The sequence below is a fragment of the Sinocyclocheilus grahami genome, unplaced genomic scaffold (assembly GCF_001515645.1).
Source record: "Sinocyclocheilus grahami isolate Dianchi unplaced genomic scaffold, SAMN03320097.WGS_v1.1 scaffold23.1, whole genome shotgun sequence".
Classification (NCBI taxonomy): Eukaryota; Metazoa; Chordata; class Actinopteri; order Cypriniformes; family Cyprinidae; genus Sinocyclocheilus; species Sinocyclocheilus grahami.
Window position 1 is genome coordinate 332,935 of NW_015505202.1, and position 22,509 is coordinate 355,443.

General features: G+C 36.1%; 3 protein-coding genes across 3 annotated transcripts; 1 reads left to right on the plus strand and 2 right to left on the minus strand.

The window, feature by feature from the left end:
* Window positions 1-675: 675 nt before the first annotated feature.
* On the minus strand, window positions 676-3,148 carry LOC107561487 (malignant T-cell-amplified sequence 1-like). The gene is made up of 6 exons (XM_016245942.1): window positions 2,968-3,148; window positions 2,217-2,369; window positions 2,021-2,118; window positions 1,738-1,871; window positions 1,434-1,501; window positions 676-909 (listed from the first exon to the last, which is right to left on the minus strand). The coding sequence occupies exons 1-6, from the start codon at window positions 2,976-2,978 to the stop codon at window positions 828-830; spliced, it is 546 nt and encodes a 181-aa protein (XP_016101428.1). The 5' UTR covers window positions 2,979-3,148; the 3' UTR covers window positions 676-827.
* A 2,903-nt stretch (window positions 3,149-6,051) lies between these two features.
* Window positions 6,052-13,790, minus strand: LOC107561204 (cullin-4B-like). The gene is made up of 18 exons (XM_016245584.1): window positions 12,861-13,790; window positions 11,844-11,959; window positions 11,656-11,759; window positions 11,056-11,125; window positions 10,820-10,893; window positions 10,536-10,698; window positions 10,131-10,220; window positions 9,173-9,255; window positions 9,022-9,089; window positions 8,789-8,907; window positions 8,497-8,689; window positions 8,269-8,373; window positions 8,057-8,167; window positions 7,858-7,943; window positions 7,655-7,762; window positions 7,432-7,545; window positions 7,133-7,263; window positions 6,052-6,064 (listed from the first exon to the last, which is right to left on the minus strand). Exons 1-18 carry the CDS (start codon window positions 13,318-13,320, stop codon window positions 6,052-6,054), a joined length of 2,208 nt encoding a protein of 735 aa, XP_016101070.1. The 5' UTR covers window positions 13,321-13,790.
* Window positions 13,791-18,635: 4,845 nt separating this feature from the next.
* LOC107560251 (lysosome-associated membrane glycoprotein 2-like) lies at window positions 18,636-22,476 on the plus strand. The gene is made up of 5 exons (XM_016244385.1): window positions 18,636-18,789; window positions 20,549-20,988; window positions 21,107-21,244; window positions 21,750-21,804; window positions 22,205-22,476. Exons 1-5 carry the CDS (start codon window positions 18,744-18,746, stop codon window positions 22,459-22,461), a joined length of 936 nt encoding a protein of 311 aa, XP_016099871.1. The 5' UTR covers window positions 18,636-18,743; the 3' UTR covers window positions 22,462-22,476.
* Window positions 22,477-22,509: the final 33 nt, after the last annotated feature.

The window sequence follows — 22,509 nt, forward strand, 5'->3', positions numbered from 1 at the left end:
ATGGTCATTTCTAGCCTGACTTGACTAAAAACTGTGGCATCAGAAATAAACTAAGAAAATGATGAGGATCAAATAAGTGTAGACTTAGACCCTGTAGAGAATACACATTCTGATCAATCTGAATGCACCGTACCTCACTTTGGTTTTCTCTATATTACAGTTACCTTAAAATGAATGTGATTTTCCTTATGTGCCGAGATGAGTTTGTCTTTCACAAGCTGGTTGGATTCACTTTCTGTAACGGTAGTCAAATCCCTCCTACTGTGGAGTAAATTTCCCTTTATTTTTTCGGACATGAACATTTTGCTTTTGTGGTTTATATTTCCATAAATAAATATGATGTGGATGTAGAGCAACAGAGATATTTGTAAGCTTGCAAAAGAAACAACAAGCCCTCATGGGATTCTTTTGAGATGCATTGTCATAGATGTACGTTTCCTGCTTTTAGTGCAAACAAAAAGTAAATTCAAAACGATAAAACCATAGGGTCTAGAACTGCATGATATATAATGGCATGTGTTGTATAACTCATCTTTGGTAAGTAACTTCGTCTAAACAAATACCAAATGCTTTCTGTCTTGGGCAACTGAGAATTATACTCTTGTTTAAACAGGCTTTAAGCTGCCATGACACAATTCAGCTCTCACTGTAGCAACAAACCATTTCAGTTTTGGATGACTTGAATGCAGGTTTTATTTGTGCATTAAAATAGGTTCGCTTTCAAAGCTTTCGGGATGGTACACAGTTGAGTCCATTCATGTAAACAGTAGATGGGCAGCCTGGTGACAAGGGGTCCAAACAATTCCAGCACATCCTCTCGTCTGTCATTACTTATACGTCTTCATGTGCCACAGTCCGTCATTCAGATAGTGAACGTTCTCGATTCCAATTCCCTTGTTTACTTTCTCTCTGTTCAGTGATGTGAGACAAGAAAATATTTTCAAATGAAATGCACTATACTTTTTTTTTTATATATATATATATATACACACATATATATACATTTTAGTTTTCAATAACCAATAAACTGTAGTCACAGATTGATGCTGACTTATTTATATTGATTTCATTCATTATTTCCTCTGTGTTAACTAAAATAATTTTTATACATGATGTATTTACACCACAATCGAGACTATAGACTCTAGAGCAGGGGTGCCCAAGCTCGGTCCTGGAGTCCGGTGTCCTGCACAGTTTATCTCCAACTTGCCTCAACACACCTGCCTTTAAGTTTAGTATGCTTAGTAAGAGCTTGATTAGCTGGTTCAGATGTGTTTAATTGGGGTTGGAGCTAAACTTTTCAGGACACCGGCCCTCCAGGACTGAGATTGGGCACCCCTGTTCTAGAGCAGCTAAAAATTCCACTGTGTGTGTTTTTCGCATTTATAACCCAAATGGGATTCAGAGTGCAGGAGATGCATAAAAACACTTACATGTCATCTGCAGACATCTTCATGACTCCCACACAAAGCGCGTGCTGCTTCCCTTCTGCCATTATGGCCTAAAAAACAGATACTTAAGGACAACAACCTGTGATAATCAACACACACAATTGCTTTGGCAACTACCTTGAAACACTAAAATTGCTAAAAACTAAAACTGAGTTTGAAGTGATGATGGTGACCCATACTCGGAATTTAGTGAACTATTCCTTTACAATGAATCAATAGGATTAATTCATCAAGTGGAGAAAAATATTTTAGAAAATAGAATATAATACAACAGTTGGAAAGATACGACTACTGTGTCTGTTGCAGCAGGGAAGAGTTTGGCTCCTGGTGATGTGAGGCCTGGGCACATGATATTGGCTCCACTCAGAACAAATTTGATGGCTCCTTTATCTACTTGTTGGTGTGGCAGAATGAAGGGATCTGAAGAACAGACACGCAAGTACCAGCCATTAGTCTGACCAAAGGAATAATAAGTCTAACTTAGTAATACAAGCACCCTTCTGGCACCTGGCAATCTTTTCTGCAGAGAAACATCTTACTGCTACTGATGAAAATGAAAGCGGCCTTACATTTGTGTAGAAGTCTGAGGGTGGGATAAAAGGGTCCCTCTCTCTGTCTGAAGAAGAGTAGCTCTCCATTTACCGTTAGAATTTCAATATGCTCATGACTGGAAACATAAAATATCACACCTCTGATGTAAAATGAGTTACTCTTTTAGTACTGCATACGAGTAAGCACTGACTTCATATATAGTGCAACTCTTACCATCTCACAATTTTGACTGGGTCCTTTTTGGGCATTATCTGGTTGAGCCAATCATCGATGTTGGGAAACTGATCTAACAGCTGATTCTTTATACCCTTAATAACAGATGTCTTCAGTTGAATACAGTTTGAAACATTTTCCTTATCATCAAATCTATGAAGACAGAGGGAAAAAAAGGAATTAGCCAATTTAATGTCTAATACCTGCATACAGGTGTCTGTAATATTATATTTTTATGGCAAAGTATGACAAAATAAAGAAACTGGTCTAATATTAAGGTCTCATATGACATAATTAACATCAGTTGTTTTATAATTAAAAACTGACCAGGTTTCTGTCTTTGAATGTTTCATGTAAACACCCATTGCAATCACAGTCTTTTTTGCAGTTTGCTTATCATCGGTTCACGTTAGAAATATTAGAAGTATCTTAAATGCATCTAAAAAGTAAGTATAAAAACACTAAAAACATAGGAATACAGATGGATCATTTCTAATGAACCATGAAAGTCAGCTGTGACAGAGCAAGTTAGCAGAGTAACGTTAGCTAAACAGGTTGCTGTCTCGGTTACAGAATTGAGGGCACATATTAAGTTGCAATAGCATATAAAACTGATAAGCGTATACATGCAACATTTCTTCTATTTCTACTGATATGGCAAAGCTACTGGGTTAACGAAACAATACATTACTGCAACAATGCTAAGTTGTGTTAGCTACTATTTATAAGGTTGACAACGGCCCAAGCTTACTTTTTAAACATCCTTGCAGGTCGCTATCGGTCACTCTTGTCCTCTGATCTGTGTGATCTTACAGCTCGTAATTGTTAAGTTTTTTGAACCAAAAAAACCTAAACATTCAGTAGATTTAATGAACTAACTCCACGCTTCACGTCAGCCGCAGGTGATTCCTGTTTACGACAGTGGTAAACATTTTACGGCAAGGGGTGGAAGTACATACAGTATGACAAAATGATGCTGTTTTGCAATACATCTGTTAAACTTTAGTCGTTAATGATAGTCAAAGTGAGTAAAAAAAACACACTAATCGCAGCATATTAAGACAATTCTTTTGCATTACAATTTTCCCCATAAATGTTTAAATATGCACCAACTTCGCATACATTCCAAGATCAGAAATCTGCAAATAGATAAAATAAAAACGTCAGAATATAGATTGGAATAAGTTTTATGGAAGAGCTAGTAAAGTGGAGATTTCTGGTTTAGTGCATGAGGGGAACAAATATTTTGAGAAAATGCCTTTAAAGATATGTATTTTATTTTATTTTAAAATTGCCATCCCACTAGTCTGAAAGAATATGTTATGGAAGCAAAATTCAATCGGTGCATAAACAAAAAATTTGCCTAAAGAGTATTGGCTTAAATTATAAATCTAAGCCAACTTTGATATCTTCCATAACATACATATATACATACAGTGGTGTGAAAAAGCATTTGCCCCCTTCCTGTTTTTTTATTTTTTGCATATTTCTCACACTTAAAAGATTCAGATCAAACCAATTTTATTATTACACAAAGAATGCAAGTAAATACAAAATGCAGTTTTTAAATGATTATTTATTTTATTAAGGGAAAAAAAGCTGTCCAAACCTGCCTGGCCCTACGTGAAAAAGTAATTGCCCCCTAAATCTAATAACTGGTTGTGCCACGCTTTGCAGCAACAACTGCAATTAAGTGTTTGCGATAACTGGCAATGAGTCTTTTATATCGCTGTGGAGGAATTTTGGCCTACTCTTCTTCGCAGAATTGTTTTACTTCAGCCACATTGGAGGGTTTTCGAGCATGAATGGACTGTTTAAGCATCTCAATCGGATTTAAGTCCGGACTTGGATTTGGCCACTCCAAAACCTCAAAGATCATTGTCCTGCTACATAACCCAAGTGCGCTTGAGCTTGAGGTCACAAACTGATGGCCGGACATTCTCCTTCAGGATTTTCTGATAGAGAGCAGAATTCATGGTTCCGTCAATTATGGCAAGCCGTCCAGGTCCTGAAGCTGCAAAGCAGCCCCAGACCATCGCCCTACCACCACCATGTTTGATTGTTGGTATGATGTTCTTTTTATGAAATGCTGTGTTGGTTTTACGGCAGATGTAACGGGACACACACCTTCCAAAAAGTTCAACTTTTGTCTCATCAGTCCACAGAATACTTGCCCAAAAGTCTTGGGGATAATCAAGATATTTTTTGTATAATAAATTTAACTCCGCTTTCTAAAATAATGTGGTTAATTGCAGTTCTTTCATGATTTAACAGGAGGGGGCAATTAATTTTTCACGTAGGGCCACGTAGGTTTGGACAGCTTTTTTCCCTTAATAAATGAAATCATTTAAAAACTTCCTTTTGTATTTACTTGCATTATCTTTGTGTAATATAAAAATTTGTTTGATCTGAATCTTTTAAGTGTGACATATGCAAAAAATAAACAAAACAGGAAGGGGGCAAAAACCTTTTCACAGCACTGTATATAAAACACAACGTCAAGTTTTATATGGTTATTAGTTAGAATACTTATTATGCTCAATGTATTTTTCATGAAAATAATGAAAGACTGCCAATTTATGATGTCTGAGGCTTCTTTGGTCCATTCACCCACACATCATCTAGAATTAATTATCCATTTGTCATCAAATATTATTCAATGAAGATCACACAAATCGATTTGAGGGACAAGATCATGGAAACACATAAAGCTGTTTATTCGGAGGCAATAAAAACAAGCATACTTTTTCCAGACACTGGACGACTGTCCACTTCAGTATGATTTCTCAAAACACCATTGCCGAAAATTCCACAGACCGATCCATGGATGCCACACAGAGGAGCTTCTCAGTATATAGGCCTAATTCAGAACTTAAGGGATATATAAACTTGGAAACACTAGAATGATAAAATGGTGCTGCTGTGCTTGTTCAGAGTTTTCAGAGAAAGAATGCCGTTGCAATGTAGTCGAAAGTGTCAAACATCAAAGTTGTGTGTAAAATGTATATACAAAATAAACAAGAGGAAATGTGAGATGTAAGCAGGGAGGAAAAAGAAGGAAGATGTACAAGTTAGTGTTTAGCAGCGTTAACATTCCTACAAACAAGTGCTTGGTTTGATCTAATCTTGGCACATACTGTGAAATTTCCAATCAGCCTCAATTGTTCCATTTATCAATAAATCCTTCACAGAACATAAACTGCTTGTGACCAATCAGCTGAATCTTCTTTTCTTTGTACAAACATTGGCAAAGAGAAAACCTGTTTTCAATGTTCACACACCGGTACCCAATACGACACTGACTGAACAAATGAGTCAAATTCAGTCAATCTGGTGTTGGTTTTCTTTGCACAGGTAATACGTCAATATGTTGTGTGATATTTGCATGAGTAAACAATGAAAAAAAACCATGCCAGAGACAACAAACAATAGCCACGGAACTAAGTCTGAAAATAAATACCTTTTCTTTTTAAGCTTGGGATAGTCCAATTCTCAGAAGCATTTAAACAAAATAATTTTGTATTTTCTTTTCTTCTAATTGGACATGCCATTCTGAGAGAAATAAAACTTACCCTACCCTGTCAAAGCCATGAAGAGAAAACTGATTCAGATGTTGGTCACTGGGGTGAAGATGTTGAAGTGAACAAAACCTGGAACAAGGGGTTCCATGTGCTAAGGGAAGTAAACAACGTCACTGAGAACAGCTTCCTCCTGTCATTTCTACCATCCCTCATTTATACCTCTTATTCTCGCTAAGCCACATAGTTGTATTGATTGGGATTCTCCTTATCCCTTTCCATGTAGTCCCTGTCAATAAGTGACTCTATCCTCTTCTTCAGATCAGCAGGCTGCAAAAAGATGAAACAAAATTTAGTCGCAGTGGCATATGTTCTCTGCTGTGAGCACAGTGAGTCTTGGGCTAATTTCCAATTTTAGTGACATAGAGAAAATTATTCATATTGCTCACATTATATGAAATCTTAAGACTGGGGGGGGGTAATACCTTAACTGTGAAGAATTTAAGTGAAATCTAAATGATTATGAGAAATCTCTTTGATCAGAATTATTTTTGTTAAACATAATTCACATTAAACTGTCCTATTTGTTATTTAGGCATCCCGTTTCACAACCAGCTGAATTTTAAACATCATTACTCCAGTCTTCCGTGTCACATGATCTTTCAGAAATCATTCTAATATGCTGATTTTGGTGCTCACGGGGGAAAAAAAGGCTTGAATAGCTCAGATCCCAACCTCTAGAATATGGAAATCACTTTTACTGTACTTCTAATCACACTGCAAAACAGTGATGTTTTTCCTTAGCATTTTTGTCTTGTTTTTGCGTGCAAATGTCTAAAGATTCTCATATCAAGATACATTTACTTGAGAAGCAAAATGTCATGGGGCAAGTCGTCTTATTTACTGTGGAATTCATCTAAATTGAGTGAGTTCACGATGGGGGAAAAAAAGGCTTGAATCGCTCAGATCCCAACCTCTAGAATATGGAAATCACTTTTACTGTACTTCTAATCACACTGCAAAAAAGTGATGTTTTTCCTTAGCATTTTTGTCTTGTTTTTTCGTGCAAATGTCTAAAGATTCTCATATCAAGATACATTTACTTGAAGCAAAATGTCATGGGGCAAGTCGTCTTATTTACTGTGGAATTCATCTAAATTGAGTGAGTTCACGATTAAAGCAAGAACAGATATCTGCCAATGGACTCAGAAAAATTAACTTAATTCAAGGGGAAAACAAGTTTTCGTACCCCATTGTTCTAGTTCTAGGCATATTTTTTTTTTCAATCTTAGAATTTTGAATGCCTTCATTTTTTAGGAACTTTTTAAGACCTGCAGAAACCCTGGTTTAACATTGAATACAATAGTATCTCTTAAAAGCAGGAATAAATTGCAATACGTTTGCTTGTCACAAGTATCCATACCAATGCCTGTAGCCAATTTAATATCCTCCAGAGAGAACTCCTCCCCTTCATTAAACATCAGCAGAACTAACGTCTGAAACAGGGAAACCTGCAGCTCTTTTTTGCCCTGTGGAAAAAAAAAGGAGAGAAAAAAATATATATATAGCCATTTATTTTTCTGAGAAACCTTTAGAAAAGAATGTTCTGATTTAATTAGCCTATACAAATATTATGATCAGCTACCAAGTCTGGTATTCAAGCCAAATTGCTTTTTTCAAAAGAAAATGTGCATTACCTCTTTGAATTCTGCCTTTAAAACGCAATGTCCTAATGTCGATTGCCACTGTAGTTTCCGTCCACTGTGTTTGCCCAGGTAAAACGTTTTGAAAATCTCTTGCAATCTTACCATCTACAGAGTGAAGGTTTTTTAAAAAAAAAAAAAGGTTATTACTGTCATGTTAAAGGACCAGGGATTATCTAATCCAAGATCCCATCTCTCAATATTCATCAGAACAGACCTCTGGAGGCAGATGTACTTCCATGGGGACGTATGTTGGCCAATAACCCATAGTGAGGATGTTCACCGTCAACTCAATGTTCCCAGGAATATTTTGGCATTGAATGTGCTGAGGTGCAGATTCAAAGAGAGAAATTTGAAAGATGTAATTATACAAAATAAGAGAATGTAAATAATGACAATAAAAATAAAAGCCATCATTACTTGTTTGAACTGCACCATAATATCTTTTGAGAGTTCCATGTCTTTGAACATTCCTTCCAGCTTACTGGTAAATGCAGCTCCACATTCTACAAGAAAAACACAATTCACCATTTTTTTACTTCACGGCCTGTTGAAACAACTGGGTTAATGAGGATGGGACGTTTTAAGAATCAAACATGAAAGGAGAAATGTAATTTACCATGCTTCAGTTTTGACAGCATTGATTTCTCTGCATCTACAGAGGCACTCTTTCCCACTAGTAACCTCTTAGCCAAGTCTTTCTTGTAGAAGGCCTCAAAAACATCTTTGCCTTAAAAGAGAGATGAGAAAGTCTATGAAGCTTAGACAGATGTTTAATAATTGAAAACGTTCTAGGTCTTTGGAACAGAGCATTAAGTTTAAATGTATTACCATAAATGAACCTGAATATGATCATTATCTTGTCCAACATTTTCTCGAGTTCCTCATCTGTCGCTTCTTTGTTCCCAGCACGGAGCTTTGAATCCACATATTTTGCTATAGAACATAAATTCACAACATTAGTGAATATTAATATTTGTCTCGATCCAATCAGCTGCAAGCTCTCAATCAAACAAAAACCCTCAAAGACTGCTTGGAAAACAACATTTGCGAACTGACCTATGAGCTCCGCAGGTTTGTTCGGCCGTTTATTGATAAACGTCTCAAAGGCCTCCTTCATGCCATTTACAAACTTCTCATTCTTCATGAAACATACATCAATGATGTGATCGACTTTATCCTTGAAATCCAAAAGCTCCTGAACCATTGTCTTGTCTTTCTCTGGGTTGATGACAATTGTGCTTCCAAAGGCCTGAGACACAAAAAAAACAAGACTTGTGAAATTGAATGTGCACATTCAGAACTGTTATGTCATGTTTTTTTCAGTCATCTAGATGGGTTCCCTGCACACCTTGATGTACTCGATCCAGTGCTGCAGAAGCACCTGCACGCCTCCCCTCACACGACTGAAGAGCTGGTACAGTAGAGCCAGATCCTGAATACGGTTCTCATCCAGCAGGTTATTCAAACCTAGAGTGTGGCAAGTAAACAGTCACTTATGTAAATTACTTCTAATTTTGAGGATGGTTAACCATTTGAACACCAAATACAGTGTCAATCCTCTTCATTCGATGAAGGCGATACCTTTCTGAAGTATTGCAGTGAGGTGTTCTCCAAGCAGTTGCTTTTCCACTGTGGCAATGAGGGGTTTTCTACAAATAAATAAGATAAACATTCACATATATTTTTGCCAAAATAACTCAATATGCAAATTATATATTCTCTGCATACGTACTGTGTGCTCTGGTCTAAGTATGTAATGACTCTATCTGCCTCCTCTTCCAGACGTTTGTTGACATGATGGAGATACGCTGGCACCTGAAAAGAAAATATTTGTTAGGAATAAATAACTGAAATGTTACTATCCTAAATGAGACAGAAAAAAACAATTAAATAAACTAATTAAAAGTATAGTTCATAAAAATTTCTGTTTGTTTATTTTGTGGAACACATCTTCATTTCAATCTTTTTTTCATACAATCACAGTTCCTAAAGGCCAGACATAAAAGTGGTATTTATGACTTATACTAGTTATCTTCACCTCTGCTACATCTCTCAAAAACATATGACCACAGAAGACTAGTCACCTGGAATACATGACACTACGAAATGTGATTGTATTGAAAAAAAAAAGATTTTCATTTTTATGTTCCACAAAAACAAAATAGCAGCATATCTTTGTAGGGGTGTAATTAATTTTGAAACAAAAACTAAGGGTGATTGCATTATTAAAAGAAAAAAAATACAAATCTAGCCTCTATCAATGTACAAGCCTGTAGCTAACTTCCACTTAATGAGGCACGCCAATAATTTATCACTCACAGAATCACAATAATAAAACAATAAATAAAAAATTAAATTAAATAAATCAATACTTTGTTCCCGAGGTGAAACTCACCTCTCTTTCCTGCATGAGCCTCTGGCCCTCTGCAGCATACAGTCGATTTGTCTCCTCGTTGTAGGGGTGTAATTAATTTTGAAACAAAAACTAAGGGTGATTGCATTATTAAAAGAAAAAAAATACAAATCTAGCCTCTATCAATGTACAAGCCTGTAGCTAACTTCCACTTGTAGCTAACTTCCACTTAATGAGGCACGCCAATAATTTATCACTCACAGAATCACAATAATAAAACAATAAATAAAAAATTAAATTAAATAAATCAATACTTTGTTCCCGAGGTGAAACTCACCTCTCTTTCCTGCATGAGCCTCTGGCCCTCTGCAGCATACAGTCGATTTGTCTCCTCCAGAAACCGCTGCTCAAATGAATCCTGATAAATCTGTCATAAAAATGAACAAAAGTGTGATTACAACAACAATATGAACACTAACAGGTTTGACCACACAATTTAAGGGCTGAATGATATCAGAGATCAAGACCTTACAAGATCTGTAGAACATTTGCCATGGTTTTGTTTAATCTTTCATTAATGTATTAATGCAGAATTTCAGTTTTTGCAACTGAGACTAAGTGTAAAGATGCAAATTACAGGAATATTAAATGGTTAAAACCATTATTAAATGGTTATGCCATAAATGCAACATAAACCCAGATACGTTGGTTTGAGTACAACTGAGAAAGCAGGTGAGCTAACCTGCAGATCTGAGAGCATGCTCAGAAGACTCCTCAGGAGACTGCGGTCTACGGCTTCTCCACTCCGCTCTCTCTCAATAAGCAGAAGAATCCCATCGATTGTCTTACTCTGCACCTTCAGGTCGCTGATGATATAGAAACGAAACAACTCCAAGCCCATGTCCCTGAAGACAGAACACAAGTGTATCTTTAATCACCAGTGGAAGGAACAGCAATGCAATGGTAGTAAATAAAGACAGCAAATGTGACTGTGCCAATGTTACAAATTCTTTCGGCAAGACATACCAGATTGATGGCAGCATTGAATTTTGTAAAACATATGTGCGATCCAAAAACAAAAATATACTCCTAATCATGATCTAGAAGAAAAGACAGTGTTTTTGTATTAAAACCATTTTTGCAAACAGGTAAATAACTAGATATTGGAACATTTAATAAAAAGGTCAACTTTCAACTTATTCAAAAGAAATGTAGAGACAAGAGCTCTAGGGTAGCTCTAGCTCTTAGTTAACTTCACTAACCATTTGTCTGCAGTGATCTTGCCAACATTTGTCTATTTTCTTGAGGAACAGAACACTGTCTAAGGCATCCGTAGATCAAGAGTTAAGAAATGGTTTCATATGAGTTATGATTAGCAGTCTGTAAGCAGACAGTCCTATTTAATTACCAGTGACTCTGAAGAATGTTCCCTCATATATTGACCGTGCTCATCATATGCACCGTCTGCCATAGTTTTCTAGCTATTATATAAAATTAAAATCAATGTTGCTATTTTTGTTTTAAGAAATACATGATTAATTTTTAAAAATAAAAAATATTTCTGACACTACCATGCAAATATTTAAATTCAGTAAGGGCTTTTGAAGGAAATGAATACTTTTATTCAGCAAGGATCAAAATTTGATCAAAAGTGACAGTAAAAACACTTATAATGTTACTAAATATTTATATTTCAAATAAATGTGTTTTTCTAAACTTTCTATACATTAAAGAATCCTCAAAAAAAAAAATGCTGCAAAAATATGTCTAATATCTAATAATTGTATCATGTTTGATGGGCCATTGTTTCAAAAAATTAACTATATTTTAAGAATATAAACTTGTAGCAATGAAAAGGATATTCTCTGAACTGGTCAATCTGTGCCTTGATATGGTCTTCACAGACCACTCTGAGCTGTTTATAGAGCTTGGCAGATATCTTATGGGAGCACAAGTTTTCAACAGCCTGAAAAAACAAAAGGGAATAAATGGCATTAGATTCCATGTATAATATTACTAAATGATAAAACAGATATGTACATAAACCTACCTGATAGAGCTCTTCTAGATTGTACTTTATTGAAGTGCTGTTCTGTATGGCCTCTACTGCCTCCTTCAGCTTCTGCCAGGTCTCATTCGTGTAATTCTCCGGTAATTTGGGCTTTTCTGATATAATATTATAACGAAAAGAAGGTATAATATATCATTTTCTTTTCTGATATAATATTATACAAACAATAAGGATGCGTAACATAAAAACTGGTTAGTGTTTCAGTGAAGGTCAGATCTTGATTTTGTCTATACAAGTGATGTGCCATCATAAACAAATGCAAGTTACATAAAATCTATACACAAGTACATATAGACAAAAAGCCGATCTCACCTGTGACAACAGCACAGCATTACATTTTATAAGGCAGTTACTAAGGTTATTTATTTTAAAATAATTAACTTTCGTTAATGCCTTCAAATATGCAGAATAATGCTGAATTGCAAAATTATGGCTACTAGGACTAAATGTAAAGATGCAGATGACAACGTGGCATAATGTTGAACACTAAAATAGTTTGAGTTTAAGAATAAGTTAGTACGGACAAGTAAGGACATCATCATGGGGGTAAACTGGGTTAACATGCACTTTGAGGGTTTAAAAGCAGAAATAATTGTGAATATACACACACACACATAAAAAAATGAAATCAAAAAGAAAAGGATGTTTACAAACAGTTAAGATGCAAAAGAAAAACTAAAACTATTTAGTGTTTCAATTAATTGTGTTTTTATTTTGGGAAGTTCCTTCATAAACAAACGCCAGTTACATAATAAAGTCTATATATAAGTGCGTATAGATAAAAAGCTGGTCTCAACACCATGACAGCAGCACTTTTCCTTTTGTAAGACAGTTACTGAAGTTGTTTACTACTGCTTTAGATACTACGCATCATTTCTATCCATCGCAGATGCGTTTAGCCAAAAATGCTGCATAGGCTGGCAGCTCGCTAAGTTTTGAGACACAGCCCAAGATGTTTTCAGACAAGACGAGGGCGAACCCAGACTATTCACCTACCTTTAAAGTTCTTGATAACAAGTTTCTTCGCAGCACCGGGTTTGCTGTTGGAGAAGGTGGCGGAGCCCGCAGACTTGGTCAGTCCGTTAGCATGATGCCCAACACCTCCGGGCAGGAACACATTTCTCGCCTTGGAGCACGACTCTGCAGGGTTACACGACTCCTCGGCCATCTTCACATCCAGTCCGATCAAATCCAGCGGGTCCTCGAACCTCAACTTCTTCTGGATGTGCTGCTGCTGCTGTGTACTGGAAGAGCTGGACGTTGTGGAGGAGGAATTACAAATGGCTTTAGGAGACGAAGATATTGAATCAATGTCTTCCTTCTCGGAACTGTTAATTTTCCTCTTCTTAGAAGACGTTAAGCTAACGTTACTGTCGTTGTGAACATCAGAAGCTGCCGGTCTGGGCTCTTGGGCTGGCGGTGGGGGATTAGGGGAAGGTAAACCTGTTGGAAACATTAAAAAAGAAATACCAAATCAAATCGCTAATCTACTAATACTACGATCCCGGGTGTGGACGCTTTCTATTCCTCGGTCTCGGTTGGGGAAAGTGCAACCTCGCGGCTCCGAGTATGAAAAAGAGGATAAACTGAGAAGTGCAGCCCCACTTGGACCCTTCTCTGTTCTTGTTATTGCCAGCAGAGGAAAGATGGTTGAATACTGCTTCCTCTCGCTCGAGCACACTCCGGCGCGCTGCACACAAGTCCGTTGGATTACAAACTGCTTTTTGCCGAGGGCTGTCTGCGTTAAAGCATTCTGCCGGACGCTGTCTTTCCGCTCGGTAGATAGACTGGTATTTTAGGTTTGAGGAAAAGTCTGCGGGGAAATAGTAACTTTTTTAAGAGGCGACGCTGACCCGCCGGAAGTACTTTCTACCGTTGCGCAGCTGCTGTTGAGGCGCTTTGGTTCAGCGCGAGGCCTGACGTTTCCGACCCTCCGCCAGGGGGCGACAATACATCATGCGAAGACTGGTCTCCAAGCGCTTAAAAACACTAGCAAGATTTCACTCAAAACTATCTTAAATAAGAATAACGTTGTTAATGATATCCTCCAAGCTAAAATTTCTATATTTTTTGTGGCCAACTATATAATGAATGTTTATTTTTACTAAAAGGTTTCAATTCTATTATCCATAAATGTCTGGTCAGGGCCAGTTGTCACATTTAATGGGGCAGGATGTCAAATGCGTTTTAAGTAATTTAATACAGTTAGCTAATTACAATTTCTTTTATGGTTTGATTTTGTATGTAAACTGCATTTTATGCCATTTGAATTGTTTTGTGATTCAAAAATGTTTTCATTTAACCACAAAATATGTGTATAATGTGCTGTATAATGAAAAAAGTTTTGCGATTTTAATTAGTTTTTGTCTGATTTTTGGTGAACTGTGTTGAATCCAATTAGGGTCCTCGACTATAACCGTCATGCACAGATTCAAACCTAATACAAGGGCTGAGATATGTGCCAAAACAGATTATCACAAATAGAAATCAACTAGAAAAAAGTGATAATAGCATCAGAAACTGCATATAACATTTGGATAACAGGCTTTACTAATATTACATTTTCACACATAGCAGTATTTATGCTAACTGTGCTCCTTTCAATTTATGTTTTGGCATTAATAATGAACAATGTTATGATCTGATCTACAGTGGTTTTGTAATAGTTTGTGTGATCAGATAAAACTTTAAAACCTTAAATCTTTTAATAGCAAAGACTATCGTCTGCTTATTTATTGCGCTCTGAAACAGGAATAAAACATTTCTGTAGCTGATTTAATTACACACAGGTTTGGCAATTGAACAGTGGTCATAAACTCGACATAAGACTCATGTGCTATGGAAAGCCGTTTTAACATTTAATCTATAAGCCGTATACTAGTATCTATTTTTATGGTACTAGTACTTATTTTTTTAGATACTAGCAACTTTTCCATTAAGTACTAGTACTTATTCATTAGGTACTAAGTGCTTATTCTTTAGCTACTAGTGCTTATTCTTTAGCTACTAGTGCTTATTCTTTAGGTACTAGTGTTTATTATTTAGGTACTAGTGTTTATTATTTAGGTACTAGTGCTTATTATTTAGCCACCAGTGCTTATCATTTAGCTACCAGTGCTTATTTTTAGGTACTAGTGTTTATTCTTTAGCTACTTGTGTTTATTCTTTAGCTATTAGTGCTTCTTCTTTAGGTACTAGTGTTTATTATTTAGCTACCAGTGCTTATTATTTAGCCACCAGTGCTTATTCTTTAGCTACCAGTGCTTATTCTTTAGGTACTAGTGTTTATTATTTAGCTACCAGTGCTTATTATTTAGCCACCAGTGCTTATTATTTAGCTACCAGTGCTTATTTTTAGGTACTAGTGTTTATTATTTAGCTACCAGTGCTTATCATTTAGCTACCAGTGCTTATTCTTTAGGTACTAGTGCTTATTTTTTAGGTACTTATTCTCTAGCTACTAGTGCTTTTTCTTTAGGTACTAGTGTTTATTCTTTAGGTACCAGTGTCTTTTGTAAAGTTACTAGTACTTATTCATTAGATACTAGTTCTTATTTATTAGATACTAGTACTTATTCCAATAGTAACTAGTATTTAATTATACTCTTCTTATTAAGAAAAAATAGAACTAGTAGGCTACTTATTTTTCAGTTACTAGTAACGTTTTAGACCAGAGATATCCTGAACTTAATAGATACTAGTATCTAGTAGCTTTTAAATTAGCATTTCTTCCCAGTATGGTAATCGTATGTTGAATATTAATGAACCAGCAACATAGGAGAGAGATTAGACAGGAAACAGAAACAAGAAAATGGATGTACTTTGTTGAGGAAACCACATAGAAAATAAACAATTATTTGTACACAAGCACATAGAAAATGTATTTTTGTCAGTTTGGTAAACATTGTAATTTCGTTAACGTAGTAGCCTAATGTGTTTGTTGGTCATCGAGTGACCTCTAGTGGCAGGATGGAGATAAGACACCAATTTTATTATCTGTTATTTTCCTATTTTTCATACCAGGGCTGTACGTTAACTTTTTTTTGCATATAGCACTGGTGCTTACAGACATTGAATGTTTTTACATTACAGTTTTTCTCAGACATTTTGGTGCATTTCTCAAATCAGAAATGAAATTCTCAAAACTACTTGTACAACCTCCACATCATCTAGTCATTTGTACACATCATAAAACCAGTTTATCATTCTTTTGAACAAGTTGCGATTGCTTTGGTACATTCATGCAGTTGATTATGTACATTTATCTGCAGTTTCCTACATTATCAGTTGCTAATGTCATGTTGCTCAAAATGTATTATATAGTTTTCTGTGCAATAGTCTTACCCCTCAAAACATCTAGTCTTTAGTTCATCGTATAAGTCATTAAATGCAAAATGGTTCATCTAGTTGTCATAAACTGTCAAGCACATTTTTTTACACTTCATTATTAGACTTTTTGTAAATTTGGCATGAATTGTGCAAGTGAATCTTGACTTTCGCTAATGAAGAGAATGTAGATCAACCAATGATAAACCATTTCTCAGAAATAGCTCAAAGGTTAATCTCATGAATCTTCAGCTGGAAAGCATATACTGTATAGACAGAGAACAACACAAGAGTTACAAATTCTGACAATGGACTTTCTTATTTTTGATTTTCATCTTTGTGCCCAACTGCCCATATTTCTATATGGTGGATATGTTGTTTTCATTCAAATCAAAGCGCAAACAACATAGGAAACTGATCCGGCGTGACGCAGCTGACACAGAACAGCATATGTTGTTTACGTCCAGCTGATATTCTCCAAAATGGCACCAGGATGATGCGGAGGAGATGAGTTGTTGAATAAAGTCTTTTTTTTTTTATTCCTTTTGCGCACAAAAAGTATTCTCGTAGCTTCGTATACTTGTGGATGAACCACTGATGTCACATGGATTATTTTACAGATCTCCTTGCTACGTTTCTGGACTTGGGAACATTTCAGTTGCGTTGCTGTCTATGCAGGATCAAACAGCTCTCAGATTCCATCAAAAATATTTTAGTTTGTGTTCCGAAGATGAACGAAGGTCTTACGGGTTTGAAACGACATGAGGGCAGTGGTGTATAAAGTACCTGAAAGCAAAAAACAGTAAAAGTACAGATATCTTACCAGAAAATTACTTTGGTAGAAGTTGAAATCACCGTTTAGAATATTACTTGAGTAAAAGTCTTAAAGTATGTGATATTTATTGTACTTAAGTACGAAAAGTATTTTTAAAGTCTTAAACGTACTTAAGTATTGAAAGTAAAAGTACAAGTAAATGCAAAATGGAAAAGAAGCAAAGAAATATATATAGAAAATGTTCATCCACAGCTTGAGTAGCAAGATTGTGTTCAGTTTTAACTCTTTCTTCCATTTTGTATTTTTGGGTAAGAATAAGAAGCACTTCATCCGGTACTTAGTGTCTTTCATGCCAACATAAGAAAACATTTCTGGAATCTGCATCTGAAATAGCATTTAGATGTATTTACACAGTTTAATGTATCTCAGATTGGACATGGATGCATTTAAACTGCAGTTACAGATGCATACATAGGTCTAATGTTTTGTTTTTAACTTGAATACTGATATTTGAAATAATTTAAAACATGAAAAAATAGTCGAAATGTGAAATTAAAACCAACAGTAGGTGGCAGCAAGTGACTTTTAATGAGTGAGTCATTGAGATTCAACCGATTCATTCAAATGGCTGATTCATTCAGGAACAAAGCATTTGACTGTGTTAATGAGTGAATCGCTGAATCATTTTTATCAACCGATTCGTTCAAAAAGCTGATTCATTCAATAATTAAACAAACACTGTCCATTGCTCAGAGATGCAAAACAGTGCTGTGTGATCTTTGTTTAGAATTATTTTCGTTTGCAAAATTGAGCAAAAACAAGCAATGTTATGTCTAAAATGTAAGTCACTTATTGCTTTACTGAACTTGTATAAAATGATTATTAAATGTGTTTTGCTGATATTTGCAGAAAAACGGTACTTTTTGTGTGTTAACTATATTAAATTATATAAATATAAAAAGCTTACAGAAGCATTTTTGCCGTCTACAATTTAGAATGCCTGGAATTTTGAGTTTTAATAGACTAATAAATCAACGTGTGTGCATGCTGTGTGTGATTTGGTGATATAGCCTACTTGATAATGTCAGATCGCACATCATTTCAACAACACTTACCATATTATCGCAGAAGATATACTGTAAATCGCATACCCCAGACTCGTCTTGAGCGGAAAATTAAATCATCCGCGGTTGTGCGCAAAGGTGTTTTTAGGAGTCTAACTTGCAAACGCCACACCACTGATTTGTCCAACCTGCTTTCCTGCAGTCTGTGTTCTTCTGACTTTATTTTGTAGTAAGTAACAAATATGTTTCGAGGAAATGTATCGGAGTAAAAGTATACATTTTAATTAGGAAATGTAGTGGAGTAAAAGTAAAAGTTGGCAGAAATATAAAAACTCAAGTAAAGTACAGATACTCCCAAAAAATACTTAAGTACTGTAACAAAGTATTATTACTTCGTTACATTACACCACTGCATGAGGGTGAGTAATTAATGACAGAATTTTAATTTTGGGGTGAACTAACCCTTTAATGGAAAATATACTAGTATCTAAAAAATAAGTACTACTACCATTAAATTAGATACTAGTGCGGTTTATAGATTAAATGTTAAACCGGCTTGCCATACGTGTGCAGGAAGAGGAGAGCGTCATCCTGTCATATGATTTATATGAGCTCAGGTTTGAGGCTGAATTCACAGCGCTGCTGAACCGGGTCAAACTCGGTCCGGGCGTCACTTACAGTCTGCCTGCTCAGAGGAGCCATCCACCCGTCGCAATGGCTGTCCGCGGTTGTGTGACCCTGCTCTTTATTCTACTGTGCGGTACGTACGACTGTGTTGTTGAGTGTTTTATTTCAGACGGTGTCACATTACAAAATAAGATATTGAGTTTATTTTTGGGAGGTTATCGCAGGCCCATAGGAGCCTGTTAGCATTAGCATTAGCATTAGCGTGATCTCTAATCTACGCCAGTAGAAGAGCGTTAGGTAATCAGAGAGACTGTCAGCTTGTGGGATAAATATTTACCGTCCTTGCATTGTTTTAAACACATTAATACAATTCAGGAGTGATCAATAAATTACATAAATTCATTTTAATAGATAACCCGTGTATTGCCGTTCAATTTCTGATGTTTGCCTGCTAGATTGTTAACGAATTTAAATGTAAAACAACACCGGCTAAAATATGTTTAGGAGATGTTAAATATATTGTATCATTTAGTAACATTGCACTGAGGTAAAAAAATAAAATTCTGGCCTTGTCTCAACCTAGCGCGCTGCCTACATAGACAGCAATAAGGGGCGCAAAATTTGAAGTTTTAATGTCCAAAAATGCTGTCTACTTTGGTAGTTTTACTAGGTTTTAAGACACAACCGGTGTGATTCAAGCTAGGCAGTGCTGTAATAAAGCCAGTATATCATGTACTGATGTATTAACTGCAGTGTGTTAAAGAAGTCTGATATTGGTTCTAACGGTTTTCAATTAGTGTTGAGACAGACTGACGTTCTGTGTTAATATTTTCGAACTCTCGCTTTAACAGTTTATTAATTTTAAAATATGTTCAGCGAAAAATGGAAGGAAAAAAATGCCATAGATTTCTCTCACTTGACACATTTAATTTCAAAAGCATGTGATCCTGAAGTGCTTGTTCAGTGTATTTTTCTCACCCACCCTCATTCATAATCATAGGTTGGGTTTGTGTGTGAAGCACCAGGTTAATGATTTCATCAAACTACAGGACAGGGGACAGCCACTCACTGTGATAATCTAAAGGCTGGTGTACTTTACACAACATTTAAAGTCTGAATGGTTTTTAAACGCGACATCATGCGCTTGACGACTTTGCAAATGGTTACAGAGGAAAAACTGGGCGTTGTACACTAAAGGACTGAGGATCACACACTACCAGACTTTCAAGTCATTCTGAACACCACAAACTCAAGCAGAAACATGTGCCTTGTTGCTAAGAGATGCATGATAAATGAGAACAACATGAGTTCTAAAATTGGCCCAAAGTATCAAACATGTTTGATATCCTCCGACTGGATGGAAGCTAAAAAAAAAAAATCAGAGTGTGACCATCACACAGTATGTGATTTTCTGTGAAATCTATCAACTCCGAATGCCCAAAATTTGTGGACTGGCTTTGACTTTTGACAACTAGCGTCAACTCCTGATTGCAAATAGAAAATCTGGTGTATTCCAGCCTTAATCAGTTAGGTCTTAGACAAAAGCAAAGCAAATGCAATATTTTGAGTGTTAGTTTGCTGCCAGTTAGTCAGGAAGGAAGGTACTGGAATGTGCTTGGATTGCTGTTTTTATTTCCTTACGCATAGAGGTGGTTGAAAGGCTGTGGCGTGTCCAAGTAGTCTTTCACTTTTGATATAATGCCGAAAAAAAAAGTACCTTTTTTTTTTTTTTTTTTTTTTTTTTTTTTTTTTTTTTTAAGTGTTTAGTGATTTAGCATTTATAAGCGTTTAGCTAAACTTGATTTTGGAAGCTTGAAAGGGCAGGCTTTTCTATTCTCAGTATCACATGTGAACTATGAGGAAATAACATTATGCTTCCACCCTGTGTGTAGGTATTGTGCATGCTGATGATCTGGTGACATCACCATTACCTGCAATACAGAAGTTAAGCACAAACCAAATCATCTCCAGCACTTCTTCTCCAACCACCAACAAACCCTCTTCAGCTGCCACTTCTGCCGCTGTGACTACGGAATTTCCAACCACGCATCACAACACGACTAATTCTACTACAGAGCCTCCAACTACCCCACATCACAACACGACTAATTCTACTACAGAGCCTCCAACTACCCCACATCACAACACGACTAATTCCACCACAGAAGCGCCAACTACCGCACACTCTAATGCTACAACAGCTCCAACTCCTCCTCCGACCTCTCCTCCTGTCCCCAACCCAACTGTTGGAAACTACAGTGTCAAGTCAGACAATGTCACAGTCTGTCTTTTGGCAAAGATGGGCCTTCAGTTCAGTTTCAAAATGAGTGAGGTAGGTTCGAAAGATCTGTACAGAGGAACGCAAGAATTGAAAGCTGTGATGTTTTACTGCAAATTTGTTGTGAAGGGCTATTATGCCACTGCAAGTCTTTTATGTTCTTGTTGTTTAGAATGCCAGCTTTCAGACTCTTAATCTTGACCCGAGTCCTAATGTAACGGAAGTGAGTGGAGCCTGTGGAAGTGGTGGCAATGACTCTTCCCTTGTGCTGAAGTCGGAAGAAATCACAGTTCATTTTATCTTCACAAATGTAAGTCTTTTTAAAGAAGAGAGTCAAATATACTTTGGACTAAATTCCACTGAGGCAAAGAGGTGGTAAATGTTCTGTTTTTTTTTTGCCGTCTATTGACAATTCTTAAATGTGAATTGAATGCATTGTATCTCTACGATCTGCTTATGCCCAACTTTGGGTTAGGTTTAGGAATGGACCTTAGTTCAGTGGATTGTACTGTAGTTTAACAACACACTTACTGTTAAGCTGACAAAAAGTAGACAATCTCCTTAAAACAAACTTAAAAGTTGTGGAAATTAAATGATCTAGGAACTTTATACAGTACATGTCATTGTAACGACTGTATGTAAGTATGGCATCTAACCTGATTAAGGTCAATGGGTTAGCATTGGGCCATCATGCTTGCACTTTTTTTCTAAAGTTTTTTTTTTGTACATATAATTATATGAAACTGCCAGTTCATAAATAAAATAATTACATTCTCTCATGATATCAGGTTGCATCTAACTGTTTGTTTTTACAGGTTTCACAGAAGTTCCGTCTACATGCTTTGATGCTCTCTGTTAATCTTGCAAATGGTAAGGTACTTTTAATGTAAAAAAATAGTGAAAATGAAATGCCTGAAATCTTCTTATTCTCATTATTTTCATCCCAAGACAATAATAAGGCAGTATCAGAATTCTGTACTATTTTGTCTAAATATGTTCAAAAACAATCTCTGAAAAATAAAATCAATTGTTTTTAAATGCTACAAGTGAATGTAGGCATCACAGTTAATATGAAAAAGATATTCATTTTGAGGTTCGCTAAAGATTATATTTAACAGTATTAAGTTATTGTTGTTTTTTTAGATTAACTGTAAGTGAATGTAAATGTCAAGACAGTGTGGTACCAATATATATCGTGCATCCCTAATGGTGTGTCTCATCTCTTGTCATGTAATCATGTTCTGTCCTCTGATTGGTATCACTTCAACAGGAAATGTTTTCAATGCCTCCAATAATAATTTGTCTCTGTGGGAGGCATCTGTCGGAAGCTCCTACATGTGCAAAAAAGAGCAGAGTTACAACATCACTGACAAGCTTACCATCAACACGTTTGAGCTACAAGTGCAGCCCTTCGCAGTCCAGAACAACAAGTTTAACACGGGTATGTATTTGTTTGTGATGCTAAAGAATAAAGCTGAGATAATTATCTCATCAGAGGTAATTATACAGCGTATGTATAACTCATAACTGGACTTTGTCCTTTAGTGCTGTAATTTATCAGCTACTTTTCTACTC